Source organism: Octopus sinensis, linkage group LG25 (assembly GCF_006345805.1).
Source record: "Octopus sinensis linkage group LG25, ASM634580v1, whole genome shotgun sequence".
Lineage (NCBI taxonomy): Eukaryota > Metazoa > Mollusca > Cephalopoda > Octopoda > Octopodidae > Octopus > Octopus sinensis.
In genome coordinates this window covers 12,830,965-12,854,023 of record NC_043021.1, presented here as the reverse complement: position 1 = coordinate 12,854,023, position 23,059 = coordinate 12,830,965, and the positions used below count along the sequence as shown (strand labels likewise).

The 23,059-nt window shown below is 32.7% G+C and overlaps 1 protein-coding gene across 15 annotated transcripts in view; it reads left to right on the top strand.

Moving 5' to 3' along the window:
• LOC115224556 (chromodomain-helicase-DNA-binding protein 4) overlaps positions 1-23,059 on the top strand; it is a 115,210-nt gene that overhangs the window by 26,640 nt on the left and 65,511 nt on the right. For 13 of the 15 annotated variants that reach the window (XM_036513355.1, XM_029795470.2, XM_029795477.2 and 10 more), the window contains 2 exons: positions 69-212; positions 16,429-16,611. In XM_036513355.1, coding sequence (XP_036369248.1) covers positions 69-212; positions 16,429-16,611 — 327 coding nt within the window. Of the gene's footprint in view, positions 1-68; positions 213-16,428; positions 16,612-18,815; positions 18,843-22,441; positions 22,484-23,059 lie in introns of all 15 variants that reach the window. The other 2 variants (XM_029795473.2, XM_029795476.2) reach the window with 2 other exon arrangements.

Sequence of the window (23,059 nt, the reverse complement as noted above, 5' to 3'; positions counted from 1 at the left end):
CTAATAAATTTCTTGTAGGCTCTAACATCTGTTACTGTAACTAATATTAGTTATTGTCTTAATTGTAGACTGACCATCAAGATTACTGTGAAGTGTGTCAACAAGGGGGTGAAATAATTCTGTGCGACACGTGTCCCCGTGCATATCATCTTGTCTGCTTGGATCCTGAACTAGAAGAGGCGCCAGAAGGAAAATGGAGCTGCCCTCATTGTGTTTGTACCCTAATTTCTTATTTTTGCTTTCACTTCTCCTCTCTCACTATTCTTTATCTTCTGGGGCACTTCTATAAAGTCAGCAATATTTTTCCACCTGCATTGAGTCCTGTAATATTAAAAAATGCCCAGTACAAAAACATTTCCAGGGTCATTGGAACCTTGCTGTTTCTTTTACTAAAGTCTCTTCGTACAGCAGAATCACATTAATTTTATTTTGGTAATATCACCAAATTCAGTGCCTTATCCTTAAATTTTATTACTTCTAGTTCATGTACTGAATTTAGCTCAGTCAAGTATGTTGCCGCTTTGTATCAGTTGAAAAAAATGTACCCAATTTCATTTCTCCTATGTCCTTTATATTGGTGTCCTTCCTTTCTACTTTGTTGGGGTTCCCATGTTTTCTTGTCCAGTTTTGAATTGTCTTTTAAAATGTAACTATTTATTTGTTTGTATGCATTTAATGTTATGTGCTGTATCTCTGACTTAGTGGTTAGGGTGTTGGACTTGTGATCATAAGATTGTGGTTTTGATTCTTGGACTGGGCAATGTTTTGTGTTCTTGAGCAAAACACTTCGGTTTCACTTTGCTCCAGTTCACCCATCTGACAAAAGTGTGTATTCCTTCGATGGACTGATGTCCCATCCAGGGTATAGTATACATGCCAGGGAATCAAAGAAACTGGCCCTCTGAGTCTGTATTATGGGAATGAGCTTTATCCTTTTGCGTAGATTGGCTGGTTAAGTATATCTCAAAACAAGAAATTGCTGATGCACCATATATTTACACATTACATATATATATATATATATATATATATATATATATTGGTTGTATCTATTTGATCTCCAAGCTACAGCAGAGCTCTCTATAGCATGTGAATAAAACCATTGTATTCAGTTAAAACGAAGGCATTGATTTTGGTGTGTTTTGTCTGGGTCTCAGTGTTGCGCTGTTATACAAGAAAAAAAATGTAGATCTGTAACAATGTCACTGTTTGTAATTCTGCTTACATATGTGTGTGTGTGTGTGTGTGTCAGTTATAACTGAAGTCTGTGACTTGATTTCAGTTTACATTTGTAGCCATTTTAAAGGCTAATATATCTGAATGTTGTGGTACCAGTAAGACATATTATATATTGGTTTCAAATTTTGGCACAGGGCCAGCAATTTCGGGTAAGGGGTAGATTGATTACTCCAGCCCCAGTGTTCAACTAGTACTTATTTTTACCCACTACCAAAGGGTGAAAAGCAAATTAGACATAGGTGGAATTGGAACTCAGAACGTCAAGACAGATGAAATGCTCAGGAGCATTTGGCCTGGTATACTAACGATCCTGCCAGCAAATCAACTTAAGACATTTTATATATTGATGGCAGATGCTTGATTGTAGTTGACTAAGAAGAGGTTAATAATGGACTGTATGTGATTTTTGCATTGGGTAAATATTTATTAAATATGTGCGAATGTGTGTGTGTGTTTGTATTTATTTATATATATATACACACGCACGCACATATACGCACATTATATATACATACACAAACACACACATATATATATATATATATATATATAAAATTTCAATAATATTTTACTTATGTATGCATATATATACATACATGCACATATATGTATATACATAAACACACACACATATATAGATACATACATATATATATATATATACACACACACACATATATATACATGTATACACACATATATATATATATATATATATATATATATATATATATACACAGACATATATACATACGTATATACATATATGTATACATACACATATATATACATACATATATGTCTGTATATATATATGCACATACATATATATATATATACATACATGCACACTATGGAATCAATATAATCACTCACATAGAATAACATCTCAATTTTGCTCATGTCAATGAGTCTAAAAGTAGCAATCTTTACTAGCTATACGATCTGTGTAATGTTTTTGTTAAGGTGTTTTATTGTTATTGTTATGGGAACCCTAACTTCACTAAGATCCTTCTGATTCTTTAACCCTATTCTAGCATGTTTATTGAAATATACTAAGAAGTTTCTTGCTTGCTCTTCAGCCTTGGCAACTTCTTAGCCCTATTGTGATACTGTTTTATTGAAATATTAGCAAATGTTTTTAGAATATAGACGTTTATAATTTCTTGTAGGTATGTTTTTATTTTATCCTTTTCCTGAATCTAAAGTAAAAAAAAAAATAGTTGTGCTAATTAATGTCTCTTTTTATTAAATGTATTATTTATACTTGACTGCCTTGGTTGAAGAGCGTGCAGGTTTAAGTAATCACCTGCAGTTAAATCACCTAATTACATTTCTCTTTAACAGAAGTAAATTAAATTTGATAAATAGAAGTTAACACTCTATTTCAAAAATCTACGAAAGGAAAGAAAGAAAAGTTTTCCCTCTATAATATCAGGTCATCCCATATATAATGTCCGAAATATCATATACGTAATCTCTATCAAATTTTACAGTACTCTGAAATGTCAAATGGTATTGGTTAATACTCATGAATTTGGAAACCTTTAACTTAAATAATTTCTTTTTACAGAATAATATGACTGACTTTCTTACTAATATTACCCTCTCAACAATGAATGTATCGAAGGAGCATTTAAGGCACATAATGCTTTATGAGTTCAAAAAGGGAAACAATGCAGCCGAAGCAGCCCAAAATATCCATTCTGTTTACGGGGAAAAGTGCTTGAATGAAAGAAGTTGCAGAAGATGGTTTGCAAAGTTCGAAAATGGTGATTTCAGCCTAAGAGAGAGGCCAAAAATAGGAAACCCTGTTGGATTTGATGACTAGCTTCTTTTGTCAGTTTGAGAAGGCTAATGCTGTTTAGTGGGTTTGTCACCAATGTATCAAGGTTCAGAGTTGCAACGTGTTCGAATGTAATGTGTTTGAAGATAACAATGTCACATAACGTGTAATGAAGTGTATGAAGAAATAAATGTCAGAAGGCATGTTTTTTTTATAAAGCATAGTAATTTATTCTTTTAGTGTAACAAACACGTGTCTGAAGTAATAAGCATTCTTTTTAGGTTGGTGTGTAAATGTTAAAAAGTGAAGAGTATTAGAAAAATGAGAGATGTGTAGCGAGACATAAATGAATTTCCCATGACTTACTATGTATTTAAGTTTGGTGCTTATAAGCTGCAAAGGGAAATCTGATAAAAAAATGAAATGAGTTGCGCCACATTATGATTATGATTGTTGTAACAGTCTCATAGCAGAAAAATTGATATTGTCCCTATGGCTGTCAAATCCGCAACTAAGTAGCTCTTTGAAAGAGGTGCGCAATACTGCTGTGTGGAAGTTCCTACCTGTATTACTACACTGCCAGCTCTGATTCTCTGACGTCTGCCAAAGCACACCTGAATTAAGTCACAGTGGCAAAACAAATCTTTCCTATCTTATTACACTCCTGCAGACTGAAAGCCGATACAAACAAACAGGAGGAATGGAAAATGCAAAGCAAAGGCAAAATATTCACAGAAGTGGAAATAAAGGCAAAATATTCATACATGCACATGAGTGCTGAATGTGCCAGTCGTGTAACTGAAGCAGTATGAGTGAGCGCTTCACAATCCATGATGTCATTGAAAATTTTCTTGCAGGATGCATTCAGTATGATATGCTTTGGAAAATGGGCGGAAGTGCAAGTTTGGCATGCTGGCACGTTGCAAGAGACAGGTAACTTTCTCTACTAATTACGTGACCAACCAGGGGTTTAACAGAAGCAAGGGCACATAGCATGAGATGGCAACTAATGAAGCCATAATGTGGTGCAATGTGTGTTATTGGGTGTAGGCATGTGTGTATGAGTATTGAAAAATTTTAAACAAGATAACAAATGTTAGAAAAAGCAAAAGAAAAATACATCGCATACATGAAAGGGTAACAAACATTCAAATACAGGAAAAAGAAAACAGGAATGCATTAAGAAAAAATGCAAGACGATAACAGGCACTAAGGGCCAGTTCATATAAAAATAGCATTGCAGTCTCTTGGGCCAATGGATATAATGACCACTGCAGGTTGTCGTGAAGGTGGGGTGTGTGTGAGTAGTGGGTGTTTGTGGATCCAGGGTATGAGCATCTGTGAAGGCCCTTTTTAGTCTGTCAATGGAGACTCTAAACCCATTAAAGTCACTGGTAAAATGTTTTGTCTGAGAGTGCCAGCATGCAATAGGACTTTTCACTGCATTATTTCTGACGCAAACATGGGTCCACAAGGGAGTGTCTTTAGGGACCAAAGGTTTAATGGCTTGGTGCTGAGTGTTCATGGGTGACAGGACTTCTAAGTATGAACACAGGCAGTTCTCAAAGTGCAGGATCCTGAGTAGAAAGATCAACTGAGACAAGCATCTGCATTCTCCAAAGGAGTTGGGTAGGCATCCGGTTGCAAAGACAAAGGAGCACCATACAAAAGCTCAGCTGGGGAGGATTCAAGGTCCTCCTAAAATGAAGTCCGGATGCCGAGAAGTACTGTGGAGAGGTACTTACTCTGGATTTGAGTATCAGGATAGGCATGAAACTTGGCTTTCAACTGGTGGTGAAAGTGCTCCACCATTCCCTTAGATGCAGGATGATATCTGGTAGTCTGGAACCGTTGAGCACTGATGATTTTTGTTAGCTCTGAAAACAGGTGAGATTTGAATTGTCTACCAGTCTGTAGTAATGGTGGTGGGAACACTGTAACGTGATATCCATCCTGATACCAAAGCTCATGTTACAGATTCAGCAGAAATATCACTTAGCTGAATGGCTTTAGGCCATCGGGTGAAATGGTCAATGTAGGTCAAGATACATGAAAATCCATGACTGACAGGCCAGGGTCCCACGAGATCAATATGAATGTGGTGAATACATACATCAGGAGTACTAAAAGTGCCGAGAGGGGTATGGATGTGCTTATGCACCATTGACTTCTGGCACTGGAGGCAACATCAGGTCCATTCAGTAATGTCACGTCTCATATTTGGCCAGAAGTATCTAGCCATTATGAGCTTTACTGAGGCTGAGACTCCAGTGAGAAAGACTGCAAAGCTTCGACTACAGCTCGACAGTGGGTCCCTAGGATGAAAGGATGAGGCAAATCCATTGCCACGTCACAAGATCTGCATGTCAGCAGTTGGTAGGGGCAGGTACTTGAATTCGCACGTTGCAAATTCAGAAGGTGTGTCAAGTGAGTCCAGAGGAGTTTGATCTGAGGACAAAGCAGTCAGGTTGAGCTCTGGAGATGTGTTGGATATCATTGGTAAATTGAGATATGAAATCCAGGTGTCTAGTCTCCCTTGGTGGATACTTCTCAGGCTCAGACGGCAAAGCAGAATTAAGAGGCTTAAGATCAGTATAGATAATAAAGTTCCTCCCTTTGAGGAAATGCTGGAAATATTTCACCGAAAGGTAGATCGCAAATAATTTGGGACCAAAAGTGCTGTATCGTGTTTCAACAGGTTTCAGCTGCTGAGAGGAAAACGCAAGAGCTTGAAGTCCTTGATGAAGCTGTTGTATAATGGTACCACTTGCTGTGTCCAATGCATCAACCACAAGCAAAAAGCTTTGCATGAGAGACAGGGTACGCGAGGAGAGACACTGTAGCAAGTTCATGATTCACAGTATTAAAAGCTTCCACCTGGGCCGGAGTCAATGTAATTGACTCATTCATAATGATTCTTTAAGAGCTCAGTAAGAAGAGACAGAAGTCCAGCACAGTCAGGAATGAAACATCTTTAAAAATGCAGTAATCCAAGGAAATGGTGAAGCTGGCAAAGGGAAGGAGCAGCAGGAGGAGGAGGAAGAAGGTCCTTAGTAACCAGCACTTTTTCAGGAAGAGGTTGAATACCCCTCTTTGTCAATATGACCAAGAAACACGAGTGGATGTGCCAAAAACATATTTAGTAGGGTTAATCTGCATCTGAAAGGCACTGGAACAGTAGCTTTGAATATTGAACATGTTTTTCAACAGAAGAACTGGCAATTAAGAGATCATCGATGTATGCATAGACAACATCCAGTCCACAAATGACTTCGTCTATGAACCAGTTAAATGTGCTGGCAGCATTGTGATAGCCAAATGGCATGGTCAAAAATTCAAAGGAGCTGAATGGGGTTGTTACTGCTGTCTTTGGAATGTCCTCAGGGTTAACGGAATGTGATAAGCCCTCAAGCAGTTGAGCTTGGAAAATACAGTACATCCATGCAGTGAGGAAGCAAAATCCTGGAGAAGTGGAATCGTATACCTATCAGGAGTGGTGATAGCATTAAGACATCCAAAATCTCCTGTAGATCTCCAATCGCCAAAGCCCTAGGAGACCATGTGCAGGGGTGAGGCCAATTGGCTTGTGGAAGGGCAGATAATTCCGAGCTACAGCATGTGATCAAATTCGGCCTTGACTACCTTGAGTTTCTCCAGAGGACATGAAAACACAGGAGTACCATTTCATAGAAATGAAATGTTTTGTAGAGTGAGCAGGATTACTCACTTGAAAATTTCGGCTAGTGAGCTCTGGGAAAGAGTCTAAAAGTGACTGATTTAAGTTTCCAGACGCTGCAATAAAGAATGGAGTATTAAAATTCTGGCCCAAAATAGAAAAATCTGTAGTGCAGTCCAAAAGCCACTACTTACAAACATCAACCATAGCCTGTAGAGTCGTGGATTGCATTGAATTAGTTCTGAAGAAATAGCTGCTACTGTAGGAGAAGAAACAGCAGTAACTCTGTTTCCAGTGTATTCTAATATTTTATCAGCTGAACTGATCTCCATCTTAGGGGTAAGAATGACCTGCACTTTTGAAGGCAAATGGGAGAAGAAAAACTGTTTAAACTAAGAGTTGTCCTCAGATGATCCCTCTATGCTCCTGCATCCTCCAAAGGAGCTGGGTTGGTGTCCAGTTAACTACATTCTTTATCAAAAAATAAGACACTTCCTTAGATGGGTCAGTTATAAGATGAACTTCTCCAGAAGAAGGAACGGCCCTTAGTAAAATAGATAGTTGTTGCTTCTCTGAGGTAATATTGTTTGCTGCAAAGTATGACTCTGTGCAAACCGAACTCTTACATCACCACTGAACGCTGGTAACAAAGAGTGAGTCATATTGCCTAAGAAACGTAGTCTGAATTAATAAAAGCAGGCAAGCGTAGTCCTCAAAGAAAGGACGTCACCAGTATGGCAATAAAAAGTATATTAATACTCAGTGACTTGACCTGTTTGCATTTCGAATTTTTCATGAAACAAATCTAAAACAAAATGGGATCAAATTCTTTACTAAAAGCGGCAAGTGTGTAAAATTAAATCAAAGTGAGGTGAGGCATGTGTGTCTTGCTCTGGCATGAAGATGATGAGTGAACAAGATGGGTAGCTGTTTTCAAAACAGTAAAGAAATATTCCAATTTGGAAAGTCACCAATTTAGTGTGTTTGTCCCTGGTGTAACAGGTTCAGAGTTGTAATGTGTTCGAATGTAGTGTGTTTGAAGATAACAATGTTGCATTATAACATGTAATGAAGAAATAAATGTCAGAAGGCATGTTTTTTTTATAAAGCATAGTAATTTATTCTTTGTAGGTTGGTGTGTAAATGTTAAGTGGAAGAATGAGATGTGTGTAGAGAGACATAAATGAATTTCCCATGACTTACTATGTATTTAAGTTTGGTGCTTATAAGCTGCAAAAGGAAATCTGATAAAAAAATTAAATGAGTTGCGCCACATTGATTATGATTGCTGTAACAGTCTCATAGGAAAGTTGATAGTGTCCCTATGGCTGTCAAATCCGCAACTAATTTAACTCTTTAAAATAAGGTGCGCAATACTGCTGTGTGGAAGTTCCTACCTGTATTACTACACTGCCAGCTCTGATTCACTGACGTCAGCCAAAGCAAGACTGAATTAAGTCACAGTGACAAAACAAATCTTTCCTGTCTCACTACAGCTGTATCAGTTGAAGAATTGGCAAATATCCATGCCATTCAACTGTTCAACGCCATCTTCGACTGCTTGGAAAGGTACTCAAACTCAGAAAATGAGTTCCCATTTTTTGACAGAAGGCAACCTAAAAGAGTGGACATCTGCTCATCTCTTCATTCTCATGAACAAATCCCACCACTTTTGGACAGATTAGTGATTGGTGATGAAAAGCTGATTTTTGAATGAAAATGTTAAGCAATGGCTTAGTTGTGGAGAACAGGCTAAACCACAACCCAAAAAGGATCTCCATGCAAAAAAGGTTATCTTTTTGATGGGTTTGCATTGGAGTCGTCCACTTTGAGCTGCTACCAACTAAAGCAACAATTACTGTTCACACCTATTGCCAACAACTAGAGCATTTGGATGCTGCTTTGAAGAAAAAAACGACCAGTTTTGGTGAATCATAAGGGAGTGATGTTTCATCATGGTAATGCAAGGCCCCATACTGCATAGCTTCAGAAAAAATAAAAGAACTTTTCTGGGGAAAAAAATCCCTCACCTTATTCCTTGGACTCTCTCCTGATTACCATCTGTATCAAAGATTACAGAATCATTTAGATGGATTAATACTCAAAAGCCCTAAAAAGGTAGAAACTGACTTCCATTCCTTCTTCTCATCAAAATCAAATGAGTTTTTCCCCAATGGAATTAAAAAACTGATGTGTAGATGGAAGGAAGTTATTGATAATGGATGGGAATTATACACGGGGTTAAATTTTAATAAAATGTAAAATTAGATGATGATGTTTTCTTACTCAAAATTCGGACATTACTTATTGGATGACCTGATATATTTATTTATTATTCAACTACAGCTGGCTTCTTTTAGACATTTCATAATAGATGTTACAATAAGATTTTTTTTTTCATTGTCTAGGGAAGGATTTTCTTGATACACAATTACTTCTAGTTATATAATACTGGTAGAAAATACTTATTTTATTATTTTACTTATCAATTTTGAGTACTGGTATGCACATAAAAATATATATTTTAATCTGATATATATATATATTGCTTTAAAATGGATTTTATATATAAATATATATTAAAGTATGTATGTAATCTCATGAAATGGCTAAAAGAAACCATGATGGAAACAATTTTTTTAAAAGGCAAGTGACTAACTTGGAATCTTTCACCCATCATAGAACTTTTTACTTCTGTTATTATATTTTAGTAGCTTTGCCATTTGAAATTATTTCTTTTGTCATTATCTTGGAATATGTTATATATAAACTTTTGTTTGTCCGTTTCATTTTTCTTTTTTCTTTTTTTTTTTCCCTTTACATCGCTATTTTTATCCATTGGATTTTTACCTTTGATTTGCTAAAAATCTTAAATTGTCTAAATTTAAAAAGAAAAAAAAGTTTAATGGTTAAAAAGAAAAAGGCCAGTTTACAAACACTGGAATCTTTATAACAGAAAAAAATTTCAAATTGTGTCAAGTCTTTTGTTATTCATTTTGACCACTTTCCCAACATTTGATGGCAAAATAATTGATCATGATATCAGAGGATTATAGTTAATGGTGCTACACACTATTGTTGTCCCAGAATATTATACCTTAACTTATATGATTTTTGTATGACTGCTGTAGACAGTTGAGTTGATTCTCCTTTTTCAGAGTATTTAAACAACTGAACTGTTTTTCTTTTAGAGAGAGAGAGACTCATGGTTCATTCATTGAACAGACACCTTTTTTCTTCTTATAGGTTCTCAGATATAAATGGAGATTCGTATAGATTCGATATTGCTAATTTGATTATTATATTTCATTTCCATATAACTGATGCATTCTGGTTGTATTATTCATTGAGGTGTTATTAGGCTGAAATCAAGCTGTTTTTTTTTTTACTTTCGCCCTGGACATTTTTCATGTTGTTTGGACTAAATAATGCAGGAACATTTTGACATGCCATTTCACTAGGCCTTTAATGGTAGGTTAGCGTTTTCACATCACAGACTTTGTAGAAGCACCAGCAACCATAATGATTCTATCAGACAGAAGATATTCTAAAACATGTTTTAGTTTTTTCCTTTTTTTTTTTTTTTCGTTTTCATAAAATTTTATTCAATAACATTTATATGGTGGGAAAGGGGCTAATAATCTACATTATTTTGGTCTTCACAGATTCAAGTCTTAACTTTTTAACTTGATTTTTTTTTTTCTCTCCCTCAAGAGCCTCTTCAATTTTAAACACCTTTTTTTCATTATCAGAAATAGATTTCTCTATTTAGTTCCAGTTGCTAACTAACCATAGAAGACATCTGACTTATTATTTCAGTTTGAAATGTAGTCAATAATTCAAGCTGGATGTTATTGACTGAAGGTTGCAGTGGTGGCGGTGTTGATGCTGATAAAAGTAGTTGATTTCTTCAGCTAAACAAAAGCATGCTATTGTTACTCACGAACATTTCTCTGTGCTCTAAATGTTATATATATATATATATATATATAGTAAACTATGTATAAAATTGTTCACATGCCATTATTACTTTCGTTATTTGACCATTTCTGTCAAGCATGAAAAATAACCATTTCATGTGGCAGAACTAGAGAGAGCACTATCAGCATCATAATTTAATTTCTTTAAACTAAAAATCTTCTAATTTTTAAAGATTAGTTTATTTTTTTATTTCCTGTTCCTTCTTGATGATTAACTACAATTATATAACATTTTGTTTATTTTAATGACTCTTTCATTTGATAATTTATTTTACCTTTCATAGAGTTATTTTTTTTCCCTAAAAGAACAAGTGCACAAATATACTCATGGCTTTAGTATAGTGGGACAATAATTGAAACTGCTCAGAAAAATATATACCGTACCAGGCAGGCCGTATAGGAATTAACTGAAAAGAATGTAAATGAATTTGAGTTATTGTTGTAATGTGGTTTATGCTACTCAAATAATGATTTTACCTCAGTGAAATTTCCCGGTTTCAGCCTCCCAGCCAGTTACTACAAATATCAGTTTTATGTATAGTTATTACTTCATACACATTGGAGTTTTTTTTTTAAATAGAAATACATTTACACTTGACATGCTTTGTATATTGTTTCCATATTTGTTTACGCTATTTTGATTGTGAGAAGTAAAGCTTCTTTGCGATAAAAAAAAAAAAAAAATTCTATTTCATTAAAAAAAAGAGAGGAAATATAGTTGATGTCAGGTAATATATAATTTTCTATCAAGATATATTTATTTTAAACTATTCTATAACAATATAAAAAAAATGTATTTGTTCTATGATGTGATAGATTCCTAGTTTTAATTGCCTTTTACTCCATCTAGCTGAATTTTGGTGTAAACTCCAAATGTTTCCAATAACTTTCTAGCTTACCAACTATTTACTAGTAAAATTATTCATTACTAACTTGCCTTACTGCTACTTACTGTCATACCTATTAACGAGCATTCTTGAATGGTTTTGAATGCAGAGCAAAACATGTCTAATTCATCCCCACTTGGACACTCACCTTCTCATTTATTTCTAATAGATGTTTTTATATATTTGTTCATACTTATGTTATTTTGCCAACATATATATATATATATACATATATGTATATTTGTATATATTTATATTTAGTGTTTCATTTATACACGTTTTTCCCTTCCATTTTGATGTGCAGTAGTTATTGTTGTTATTACACTGTCAGATAAACCTACTGCTGATGCACTACTAATTTCAAGCTGCCCCATTATCGGCTATCATTGCCCTCCTCCCTTCAGTGCTTCCTCAAATGCATTCGGCTCTTGTTCAGTTGCGCTATTCTATCTTAAGTAATTTGCATGAATGTTGCCAAAATGATGTGTTCAGGTGCAGATGTGACATTCAGTTTCTCTCTGTCTTTTCTATTTCTCTTTATCTTTCTCTCTCCCTCTCTCAGCTTTTTTGTTATGTCTTTTCTGATTTTGCACATGTGTGTGCTTGATTTTGCACAGGCATTGATTTTATTTTTTCATCACTACTACACAACTTCTCTTCTCTATTTACTCTTTTCTACATTAATTCCCTTCTGTTTAGAATGTTTTTATTATTTGCCTTGTTTTGTATTAGTGTCACCTTCATTTCGAATTTTAATAAATGCTTATTATTGATTTTAATTTTTTTTAATAACTTGAGATTACTAAGGTTTCCATTTAATGTCATCCCTGGATTTGCATATTTCTTATTTCTACTTTTCAAGTTTCAATTGAAATGTTATCTTTTAGATAATAATAATGTGAAATAGTTTTATAGTGCCCTGACTTGGGAATCGACTGGCTTATGTTATGTTCCATCTTTCCCCCCCTTATCTCTCTTTCTCTCTCTTCCTTTCTCTTCTTCATACAAGTTTTGGTGATTTCTAAGACATCTTTCTTTTTATTCAATCATCTAATATAGACTTTAACCACTGCTTACAACAGCTGAAGTTATATCAGTTTATAATTTTATCATTGGCTGTTTTCATTGTCTCTTTGAATTTGTCTGCTCAGTTGTGGGTTTATTGGAATTATTTTGGTTTAGAGATAACTTGGAATTAAGAAGTTCTAGTAACATCCCAATTCTAAAAACAGTAAGATATTTGTGGTTATTTTTTTCCTCATATATTCAGATTAGTTTGGTAATCACAGTTCCCTTAGATTTTTTGTCAAGTTTAAGTATATATATGTGTGCATGTGTGTATACTTGTGTATAATAGTCATTGTTAAATATTAAATCTTCTTGCATTATGTGCAAAATTTTAGGAAAATAGGTTAAGAAATTGATTTGAAATACTTGGGAAGTTTATATTAATTGTAATTTTTCTCTTTTTCCTTAGATTTGTCAAAATCAGATTAGCCTGAACACCCTATGTCTTTCAGAAATTGTTTCCCTGTTTCCCTTTTTATCTTTTTAAATAACTTTATGCTTCAAATATTACTTGAGAACATTACTTTTACTCCCCTTTTTTCTAAGGGACTCATGATCTACATTGTCTTTGGATAATTAAATTTAGCTCAGTCCTTATTCCTGTTTTTTGGTTATTCTGGAAATTTATTGTTTTGATTTTATAAGGCTACTTACTCATAAGTGTTTGTGAATGTATATTTATTGGGTGAAAGAGGCATTATTTTCAAAAAGTCTTGATCTTCTCTCTGGTGAAGCTATCTTATAGGTTTAAAGCAAAAGAAAGCTCAACACCAAGCAACAAAACAAATCTTCCTAACCATTTATAAGTATTACTATTTATCAATAGGACTGTAGTGTGTCTTATTTCTTGTGTGTAATATTGTCTTTGTAAGCTGCATTCAAGTGAAACAAAACTCCTGATTGTTCGGAAGGTTGCTTTAGGTTTGCATGCTAAATGAAGATAAGATTAAAGTGGAGACATAGTTGTTTCTCTTCCTTTTTTTCTTTCTTTTATTTAATATTCTTTTATCTTTAGAGCTAACGGAAGTAGTCTTCCTTTCCACTAAATCTAACTTTGCATTTGCTACATTAATAAATTTTTGCTTTTAAAATTTGCTTCAGTAGATATTTATTTCTAGTTCTATGAATTACTTTTATTGTGGTAACAGAAAAAGCAATTGTAATTGGCTTAACTTCACAAATTTCAAGCTTTATATGTATATCTATCTATAATGTGTGTGAATATATATGTATGTATATATATACATAATATACTATGTATATATACATATATAATATAGTATGTGTGTGTGTGTGTGTGTGTGTGTATATATATATATATATATATATATACACACACACAGACACACATATGATTTAGTATGTATATATACATGCATATATATATGTATATAATGTGTATATATATATAATGTGTATATATATATATATGAAGCTATGTAAAATGATATTTATATATAGTGTGTGTCTGTATGTGAGAGTGTGTGATGTATCCTTGTGGCTTTTGTAATTCATCTTCAGTAAAATGCCTCTCAACCTCCAAGTCTATTGTAAATCAAGTTTCCATCCTGATATATACCAGGGCCAGCGTAGAGATATTTCCTTCTTGTTCCTTATTCTGTGTAATCTATAGAAAGTAGGAATTAATGCTATTTTGGAAGTTGGTTCTATTAAGGTTAGGTCTTATGCACTTAATATTAGATATTCCAAAGCGCACTGTTCTCTCAGAAATTCAACCATTTAATTGTATTTTTAATGTCCATCTATTGTCATCTAATATTTTTGCTCTCTATTATTCCTCCCAAATATTTTGACCTAGAGATAGCCGTATGTTCAGCTTGATTTTAGATGGTTTCAACTGCAGTAGGTCAGGCGGTTGCATATTTTTCTTTTTTCTCCTTTTTTTTCATCTTTCATTTTAAAAATCTTTTTCTAGATTTTCTTTTCTTCATTTTTACCTCCTTTTATATATATATATATATATATATATATTTTCAATAACTTTTTCTTTTATCTACAAAATAACATTGATATATATATATGTATATGAAGTCAGTCACATATATATGTATGTATCTCAATCTTTCTATACATATACTCATCAAACATAGGCAGATATGTTGAAATTTGGATATTTTCAATTTATCCATTTTTTTCTATTTTCTTTCTTTTTTTTTTGCACTGGGATTAGAAATGGTGGAAAACAGCTGGTGGTGGATTAATAGTAATGTTTTATAACTCTACTGTGAACAATATGAAATTGTATTTATTCTTTTGAATTGCTGGCTACTCAAGATCCTATGAAAGATAAATTGATAACTTCCTAAACTTTGGAGCAATATATATTTGCTTATGTCTTTAAGAACTTTGTTCTTCAAAATGTAGTCAAATTTCGTGTGCTGTTTGGTTATATTGACTGCATGTTAGAGTAGCCAGCTGAAGAGAATTTTTTGAAAGTAGTTTAACTTTTGTCTGTGTATATGTATGTATTACACACATATACACAGAAGTGAATTGATACTTAAATACTGCAATAATATACATTGGTAAATGGATGCAGTGAGCCAGGCATAGAATTAGTAGAGCTCACATCCCTCTTATTGTTAAATATAGTTGAAGCTGAGAGTTTCTGAATTTTACAGCATAATCTTTTAAATATCAGAAACTGATAATTTTACAAACTTTTACAGTTTATGCTGAAAATTAAAAAAAACAATCCAGAGAACCTTGCTCCCTAAATGTCCTTTCTTTTCTTCTTTTACTTGTCTGTCTTTTTATTTCTCTTTTTGTTATTTGGTATAAGTTAATATGGTGTATCAGTGTGTAAGCTTTCCATGGTCTTTATGCATTTCTTTCTCATTGCTTAAGCCTGATGCTTAGTTTCTTTAGTCTGTTTTCTTCATTATCTGTCAATACTGTTGTTATGTCACACAAAGGAATTCATACAGAGTTGTTAAGAATGTAGTAAAATGTAATGGATTCGTTTATCATTTGGCTCTGTATATACTGAATTCGGTTTCAAATAATAACAACGAGAAAGAAATGCCTGCAGATTGTCTTTGATGGCAGCTGAAATGTATTTTACCGACCATGTACATGTTCCTCTAGCTGCAAAACTGTGTTATTTAGCTCTGGTTTTTCTGGGAGTTGTTTTCTATTGAATAACTGGTGGGAAATACTTCAACCCAACAACATCATAATCACTCCCACGAGCATTTGTATTGTTATAATGGCTCGAAAATTCAAAAGCTGGTTATTCACAGTGAAGGCTTAATTCACCAAACAGAAAAAATAAATTTTGTTATTCACACTACAATAAAACAAATGAGCACCCCCTCCAACCCCACTCCCAGCAATTTGTGTGACAGAAGTGTGAATATATGTACTAGTTGTATAATATATTTCCTAGAGGGTAGTGTTGATTTTTGATTAGGTTTTTTCGTTTGGTAGACTAGTGGCCCATAGTGGGGAGATTGCGCAGTTTGAACTTTTGGCCATTGAATACTAAGTTCTGGCTCTTAGAATAAATTGGTTTTGGTGGATGTTCAAATTTTGAAAGGTGTATGTGTTTGTATGGATGCATGTATAGAGTACATGCAGACATACGTACATGTGCACCATTGAAAACAGAAGGGCTCACTGCACCAATACCAATCTAACCACCACCAACATCCAACCACCACCACCACCACCACTGCTGCTGTACTACTACTACTTACTTACTATCCTCTAAACGGCTTGACTGACACTGCACTGATTGTCACCTGCGGTCTGTTTCTGTCTGTCATGTAGGAGGGAGAAGGCATTCAGGAACAGGAGGAGGAGGAGGAGGAACACATGGAGTTTTGCTGTGTATGTAAAGATGGTGGCGAGCTGCTGTGTTGTGACAATTGCCCTTCTGCTTATCATATCCATTGTCTGAATCCACAATTAAAAGTTATACCAGATGGGGAGTGGCACTGTCCTCGCTGTTCTGTAAGTTTTAGTTTCTTTCTTCTCTCCTCTTACTGTTACAAGTTGTTACGTGTAGTCAGTGTTTTAGCTTGTTGCTCGCTTCCAGCCTTTTTCAAGCCAATCTAGTGTCACGCTACTAATGTTTTTGTTGATTATTGCTGCTGCTGCCGCTGCCGCCGCCACCGTTGCTGCAGCTGCTGCCACTGCCACCACTGCTGCTGCCCAAATCATTCTGTCCATAGCACTGCTGATGGATTCTCATCTAGTAAGGCTATCCATCCACCCATTGCTTGTTGATGCTTCAGGAATTTTCAATTACCAGGCATTTTTTTTTTCCATCTATCAATAATTTCAACCAGTACAGAAAACTTTTTTCCCATCATACAGTTTTTTTTTTCTTTGATAAACTTCCCTTCCATTCCAGTGATAAGTTAATTTCTATTCTCTACATATTTCTTTAACATTTGCACATACAAGTGTCCACAAGTTTTTCACCATCTCTTATGCTCTCCTATTTTTTTTTCACCTTTACAATAAGCAAACCGCAATCCTAATAGACTAGTTCATAATTATAAGCAATCAATTATTACCAAAGAAATTAAGCTCTTTTCCTGAATACAAAATAATATTTATAATTAAAATTATATTGACCAAGCTCCAAATATATATGTATATAAATAAACACAGCATACATGCACGCACACTTTATTGCACACTTTTATAAATAGTGGAATATAAAAAATTTACAAATTGATTCACTGTAGAATGGTGTTGACTGGTTGACAATGACTCAAATAACGCAAATCTGTTTTAATAAGTACGTATACATATATATCGTGCTTTTATTGAAGATCATTTTGGGCATGATAACTTTTAATACATGTTAATTGATTTCACAAAATGTTTCGTTAATTCTGGAACAGTTAAGGACTTTTGTTTTTGATTTCATTTCAGTTTTCTCGTGATGTCTGTGTTTTTATCTTTCATCTTCTCCTACTGACATTTCCCCTCCTCATAGAGAATTCAATGGAGATAGCCTTGTATATGGAATTTCTTTGCAGTACATAAGATACAGATGTATTTTATATACTGTTCATAACTTGGATTTATGTTTGTCGTTTCAACAAGATTACAGTTTCCTCTATAATCTTGTTTCAAAGTTGTAGGGTTTTCTTTCCTGATAGCTACATTATACTCAAGTTGCAAAATATTTTTATTTTATATGCATTTAATAGTCTGTTTGGAAAGACATTGGTATTGTCATTTGAATCCGGAAGATAGTTTGTATCATAGTTTCAATGTTCTGTGTTGTTTTCAATTTATCTTGTGAAGAGAATACTAATGATCTTAGTTTTTATTATTAAATTTTCTCATCTTATTTCCAGTTTTGTTCAAACGTTTTTTTATCTTGGTAAGGTTTGAATATTCGTTTTCTTCAATTTTTATCCTTTTCAAATCTCTAAAATTTTAAGAAGCAACTATTTCACTGTTAACTACAAGGATGTATGAAAATGAGGTGTGGCTTAAAATAACTGATGATTCTTGGTGTTTGTAAAGAAAAAAAATATTACAATGCAGGTTTAATAGTAAAAGTACTTTGAAATTATATTTCTGGTATCCATGGAGATAGTTCAATCTAAACAATTTTTTGTTTTACTTTGGCTACAATGTATGCACACAGTGTGAACAATAATTTCTACATTGTTATAATACCATAGGTTGTTTTGACAGTTTTACTAGTTTATAGATGAAATGAATAGCCATTCTAGGGAGCAATTATCTTAGGCTAGCATATTTCTGGTTATGATTATTAAGATTTTGTGCTTTGCATTTTTGGCTTGCCAGTAATATATATTATTCATTTATACCAATAATTAGTACGTTCATTTTTCTCATCCACTTGAAGCAAACCTACGTAGATACTGGAACCATGCATATACACACTATATATCCTCTGATATCATTTAAAAAAAATTAGTTTCCGTGCAATAGACTAAATATATTGGCACATCAAAGTGCTAAGATCATATGAATTCATGCAAATATGAATTTTCATATTTAAAAGCCAATTTAAGATTTGCTATTTCATATTACCTTTATATATTTTTTTTAAAATATGCCATTGAAATTTTGTTCATTTCTATCCGAAATGTATATTTTTAGCATGACATAATGTTATGTTCAAAATGTTTATCTAATGTTTTTCTTTCATATTGAATTTTAAGTTAAAGAACGAAGGCAAAGAAAGCTCTGTAAGTTTTATTTCATTGAATTGACTATTTGTTATTGCCTATATCTTTGAATAAAAATTTTTTAAAATGTAGGGCAAGCCATTAAAATAAGATAAACTGTTAATTATTTAGTAATTAGAAATCTTCAAAGAACACAAGTCTTAAAGTATAAGTTAGGATATATTTTAGGAGAATCATCAGGAAATATTGAAATTAGTATTACTGGCAGTAAATTTCTTAAATTGAGGAATAATGTTAGTTCATTAAGAAAAAAAAAAAAAAATTCTATTTTCTGATTTTTTTTTCTTTACTTAACATTTACGAAGTTATTCAAGATGGATAATTTCTTAGAACTTTATTTGCTAATCATTCTTAAACATTTGAGTCTTCAATTTGATTTCAGTTTTTGAAAACTAGTTGTACCAATAAGATCATGCTTTCTTTCACGCACTATTTGTTATAACAATCTTAAATTGCTCTCTTTTACGTTAAAAAAAACCCCTTGAGACTTACTTAAACCCATATACTTAAATCATAAGGTCCCACTTTATCCAGCCTTTAAAATTCATTATTTCTTTTATTTGAAACTTTAAAATTTTAGAAATATTTAAAGATTCTTAAAAGTTAGTATTTAAAAATAAAACTCGGTTTCTTATTGGTTTAATAACATGTAACTAGGATACATTTCCTTAATATTCCTGTGGTTTAGTGTAAGGGTTTGCCATTTGCAAATATTGATGGAGGTTGGCAGTTTCCCCAATTTATTACATACATAATATTAAAAAAAAAAAACATCACGTGACTTTTTAGTTTTTGCTTTAATTCTGGTCTGTAAGTAATGTTTCTATCTCACAATCAAATAATTATTTAAAAATTTCTCAGTTATATTTTAATGGGGGTTAGTTAAGAATAAATATATAGTCAGATTGAATGTATTCTTTTTAAACACTTACCCTTTTTATGATTTTGTAGTTAAAGCATTTAGCAAAATTATAGAAGTAAGTTTAAATGTTTTCTATTGTTTGCAGCGGGCGAGGAAAATAATTGAATATGAAATGCTATCTTTCCTCTTTAAAAATTATCATTCCATACAGTTTCATAAAAGAAGCTGTATGGGAGTTTGTTGTTTCTGATAATGAGTTTTTTGTAAACCAAATTCTGTCTGAATTTGAACTACTTATGCATAAGCATTGAAGTTGCTTACTGGTTTATAATGTTCTCAATTTTTAATTTATTTGTTTATTTGTATTAAATAAATCACTCATAGTAGATAGGCAATTGAAGGAAGGATAGCATTTCAAATCTTCACTGCTTCACTCAGTAAGGAAGAATCACTTTATTAATGCAAGAATGAGATAGTTTATATTATATTAAATTCTAGAATCTACTATGTGGTTTTATTTTGAATAGAATGTTTTCCGTATTCTAATGTACTTAAGAAAAATTGTAGTGAAAGTGAAAAACTTGCTTCCTACATGCCTCAAAGTTTTTTTCTTTAGCCTTAATATGAAATATGTTTAGTAAGCTAGATCCAGTAAAATGTTTCTCTATAATTCTCCAACAGTGGTGTCCAGCATGACCACAGCTGTAGAGTTAAAGAGTTATGTCACAAATCTTGAGTTTAGCTTCGTTGACTGTGCTGATAGAAATTTTGTGTCATAGGGGTAATTCTTTGAGAGACTGCCTACTATAAGTTAGGTGTTACTAGCCACCCAGTTTAGAATAACTAAGATTAAAATTACAAAAATGCATAAATTCAATTCTAAATGGAAATGAGATCTAAAAGTGTTCAGAATTTTCCCATTTAAGACCCATATAATAATTGAAACAGAGTAACCACATAAAACGTAAAATGAAAAGAAACTCAAATTATTTCTAAATGAAGCAAAAGTAATTTTTATTAACAAGAATAGTGACTTTTTTTTCCTCTACCCTAACCCTTTAGCTTTCAGATTAGTCTGTCAAGTGTAATGTTTATTTATTGACATTATTTTGAATTAAATCTTGCATTATCTTGTAGCATCAAGATTTCAGTGATGTGGCTGTTTATTTTCAGAATGACATTGTAGGTTAGGTGTGAAAAGCTGGATCTGTTAAGTTTTGAACATTGGAACAAGGTAGAATATTTGGGCTGGATATGGCTGGTTAAAATGTTAACTGTTTAATAATAATGAAAATGAGCTTATTCATGCTGTGCTCAGATGCACCACAATACTTGGGATGAAGTAGAAAATAAAATTATAGTTATGAAAATTCAATTTGCTTATTCATCTACATTACTTAGGGAAACATAAACTTGAATTTGATTTCTCTGATAGTGGACTTAGGCTAGAATTGAAAATTTTAAATTAATCCCTTTTGGGATTTGGTCTGGATTTCACCAACCTTCCAGAGTCTGGTATATTTTGCATACCTTTGAATTTACAATTTCCCACAATGTTGCTGTCTATACATATTTTGATTTTGAAAATAATGCTATCTTTGTAAAATGCTATCCAATGAAAAAGCATTGTGTAAACCCATCGATGTCTTTAATAGAACCCTCTACAAATATTGATTTGGGAAAGTTTCACTGAAAAAGTTAACCAAGTTTGCAGTTCTGATATTTTTCAGCTTAAATTAAAGAATACCGTGTTGCTGATGCATATTTCAATGTAGATTAAAGGGCTGTAATTTCTAAAAGTAAGGCTAAAGTGTACTAAAGATCGAGACATGTTTGGATTGCCTCTTGAGTTTAAAGTGCACATCATGTTAAAATAGTTCTGTTAATTCAATAGTTACATAATTTTCGCTATCAAATTAGCATCATTCTCCAAAAATCTTCCTAGGGAAATTCTTTATATCAATGTTTTACAGTTTTTATGGAATAATTTTAATTAAGCTTTATACGTCAGCAATTTACTTGCACCATAGTGTTTATTATCTGTGGTTATTAAAAGCTTTTATATTTTGATAGATTTATAAATCCAGTATTTGTACAGTACAAGGTTTTTTTCCTGGTCTAAAGATCAAGCATTTGTTTAATGTTTTGGATTTAAATATAGTATTTCAATATTTAAAAAAAAAAAATTTCTGAAGAAAATTCTGGAAAACCATTTTTGTTCATTTTAAGAATAAAGATATTTGGCATTAATGATTTCAGATTTTAATGTTAGAGACCTATTCTTCTTGTAACATCAAATTTCCTATTTTTTTATATTTTTTTTTATTAGTTAATTCAGTGATAAATAGATAGCTTTAGTTTATATTTAGTTTTAAACCGGAATAGAACTTAGTATTTACTCAACACTGACCCTAATGTGACTTTCGTGTATTATTTCCCCCCTTTTTGTGTTTTATTGCTTGCTTTTTCAAAACTTTAAGTTGCAATTGCAATCCCATTTTCATTTTCACTCGTAAAGAATAGAATCAAGCTTTCACATGAAATTACTGTAGATGAGTTAATTTTCAAAGAGTAAGATAAAAAAAAAAAAAAAAAAAATGCAATAAGAAGGTTATAAAAGGAAAACCAGTGAAAAATGCTGATTTAAATCGTATTTATCAACGGGGAAAACTGTCTTACCTTATGCCGAGGCCTAATAACGTCGTTAAACCTATGATGGACCTTCTTATTTTTTCAGAACCAAACACCAAGCGAGGGGGAAGTGGGTCCAGTTATTGAAGTGAGTACATAATAGTCTGCTGGCCATTTGGCTTGCTGATTTGTTTTAGTTAAAATGTTAATGATGAATGCCAGTAGGACTTGAACGGGTGGACATAAATGTAGGCAATTTATTTAATGATTCAAGGTTTTCATTTTGGTAACATTGTCTTAAATGATTCTGTAAATAGTAGTTTACATATTCTGTAATTGCTTTAATTAGTTTTCTAACTTGAGAAAGTAATTGCCATCATTGTAGTCTTAGGGTTTTTATATATATAACATATATAATATATATATATATATCCTAACTCTACATTTCATTTATCATTTGAATTGTATACCTAGCATACAGTGAATCTTTATTTACATGGATTTTTGGATACACACACACACACACTACTTTTTTTTCTTTCCTTCTGTAGAAATTTTTTCTTAATCATAATTTACTTTTCTCCTGAACATTGAAGGAGGTTTCTTGGCTGCTATGTGAATACTGATATAATTATTAGTTATTACAGAAAAAAATTTACTAATATCTTAACAATGTTAAGGTCTGTCACATTCAAAGTTATGTCAAGTTAACTGGAAAAAAAAA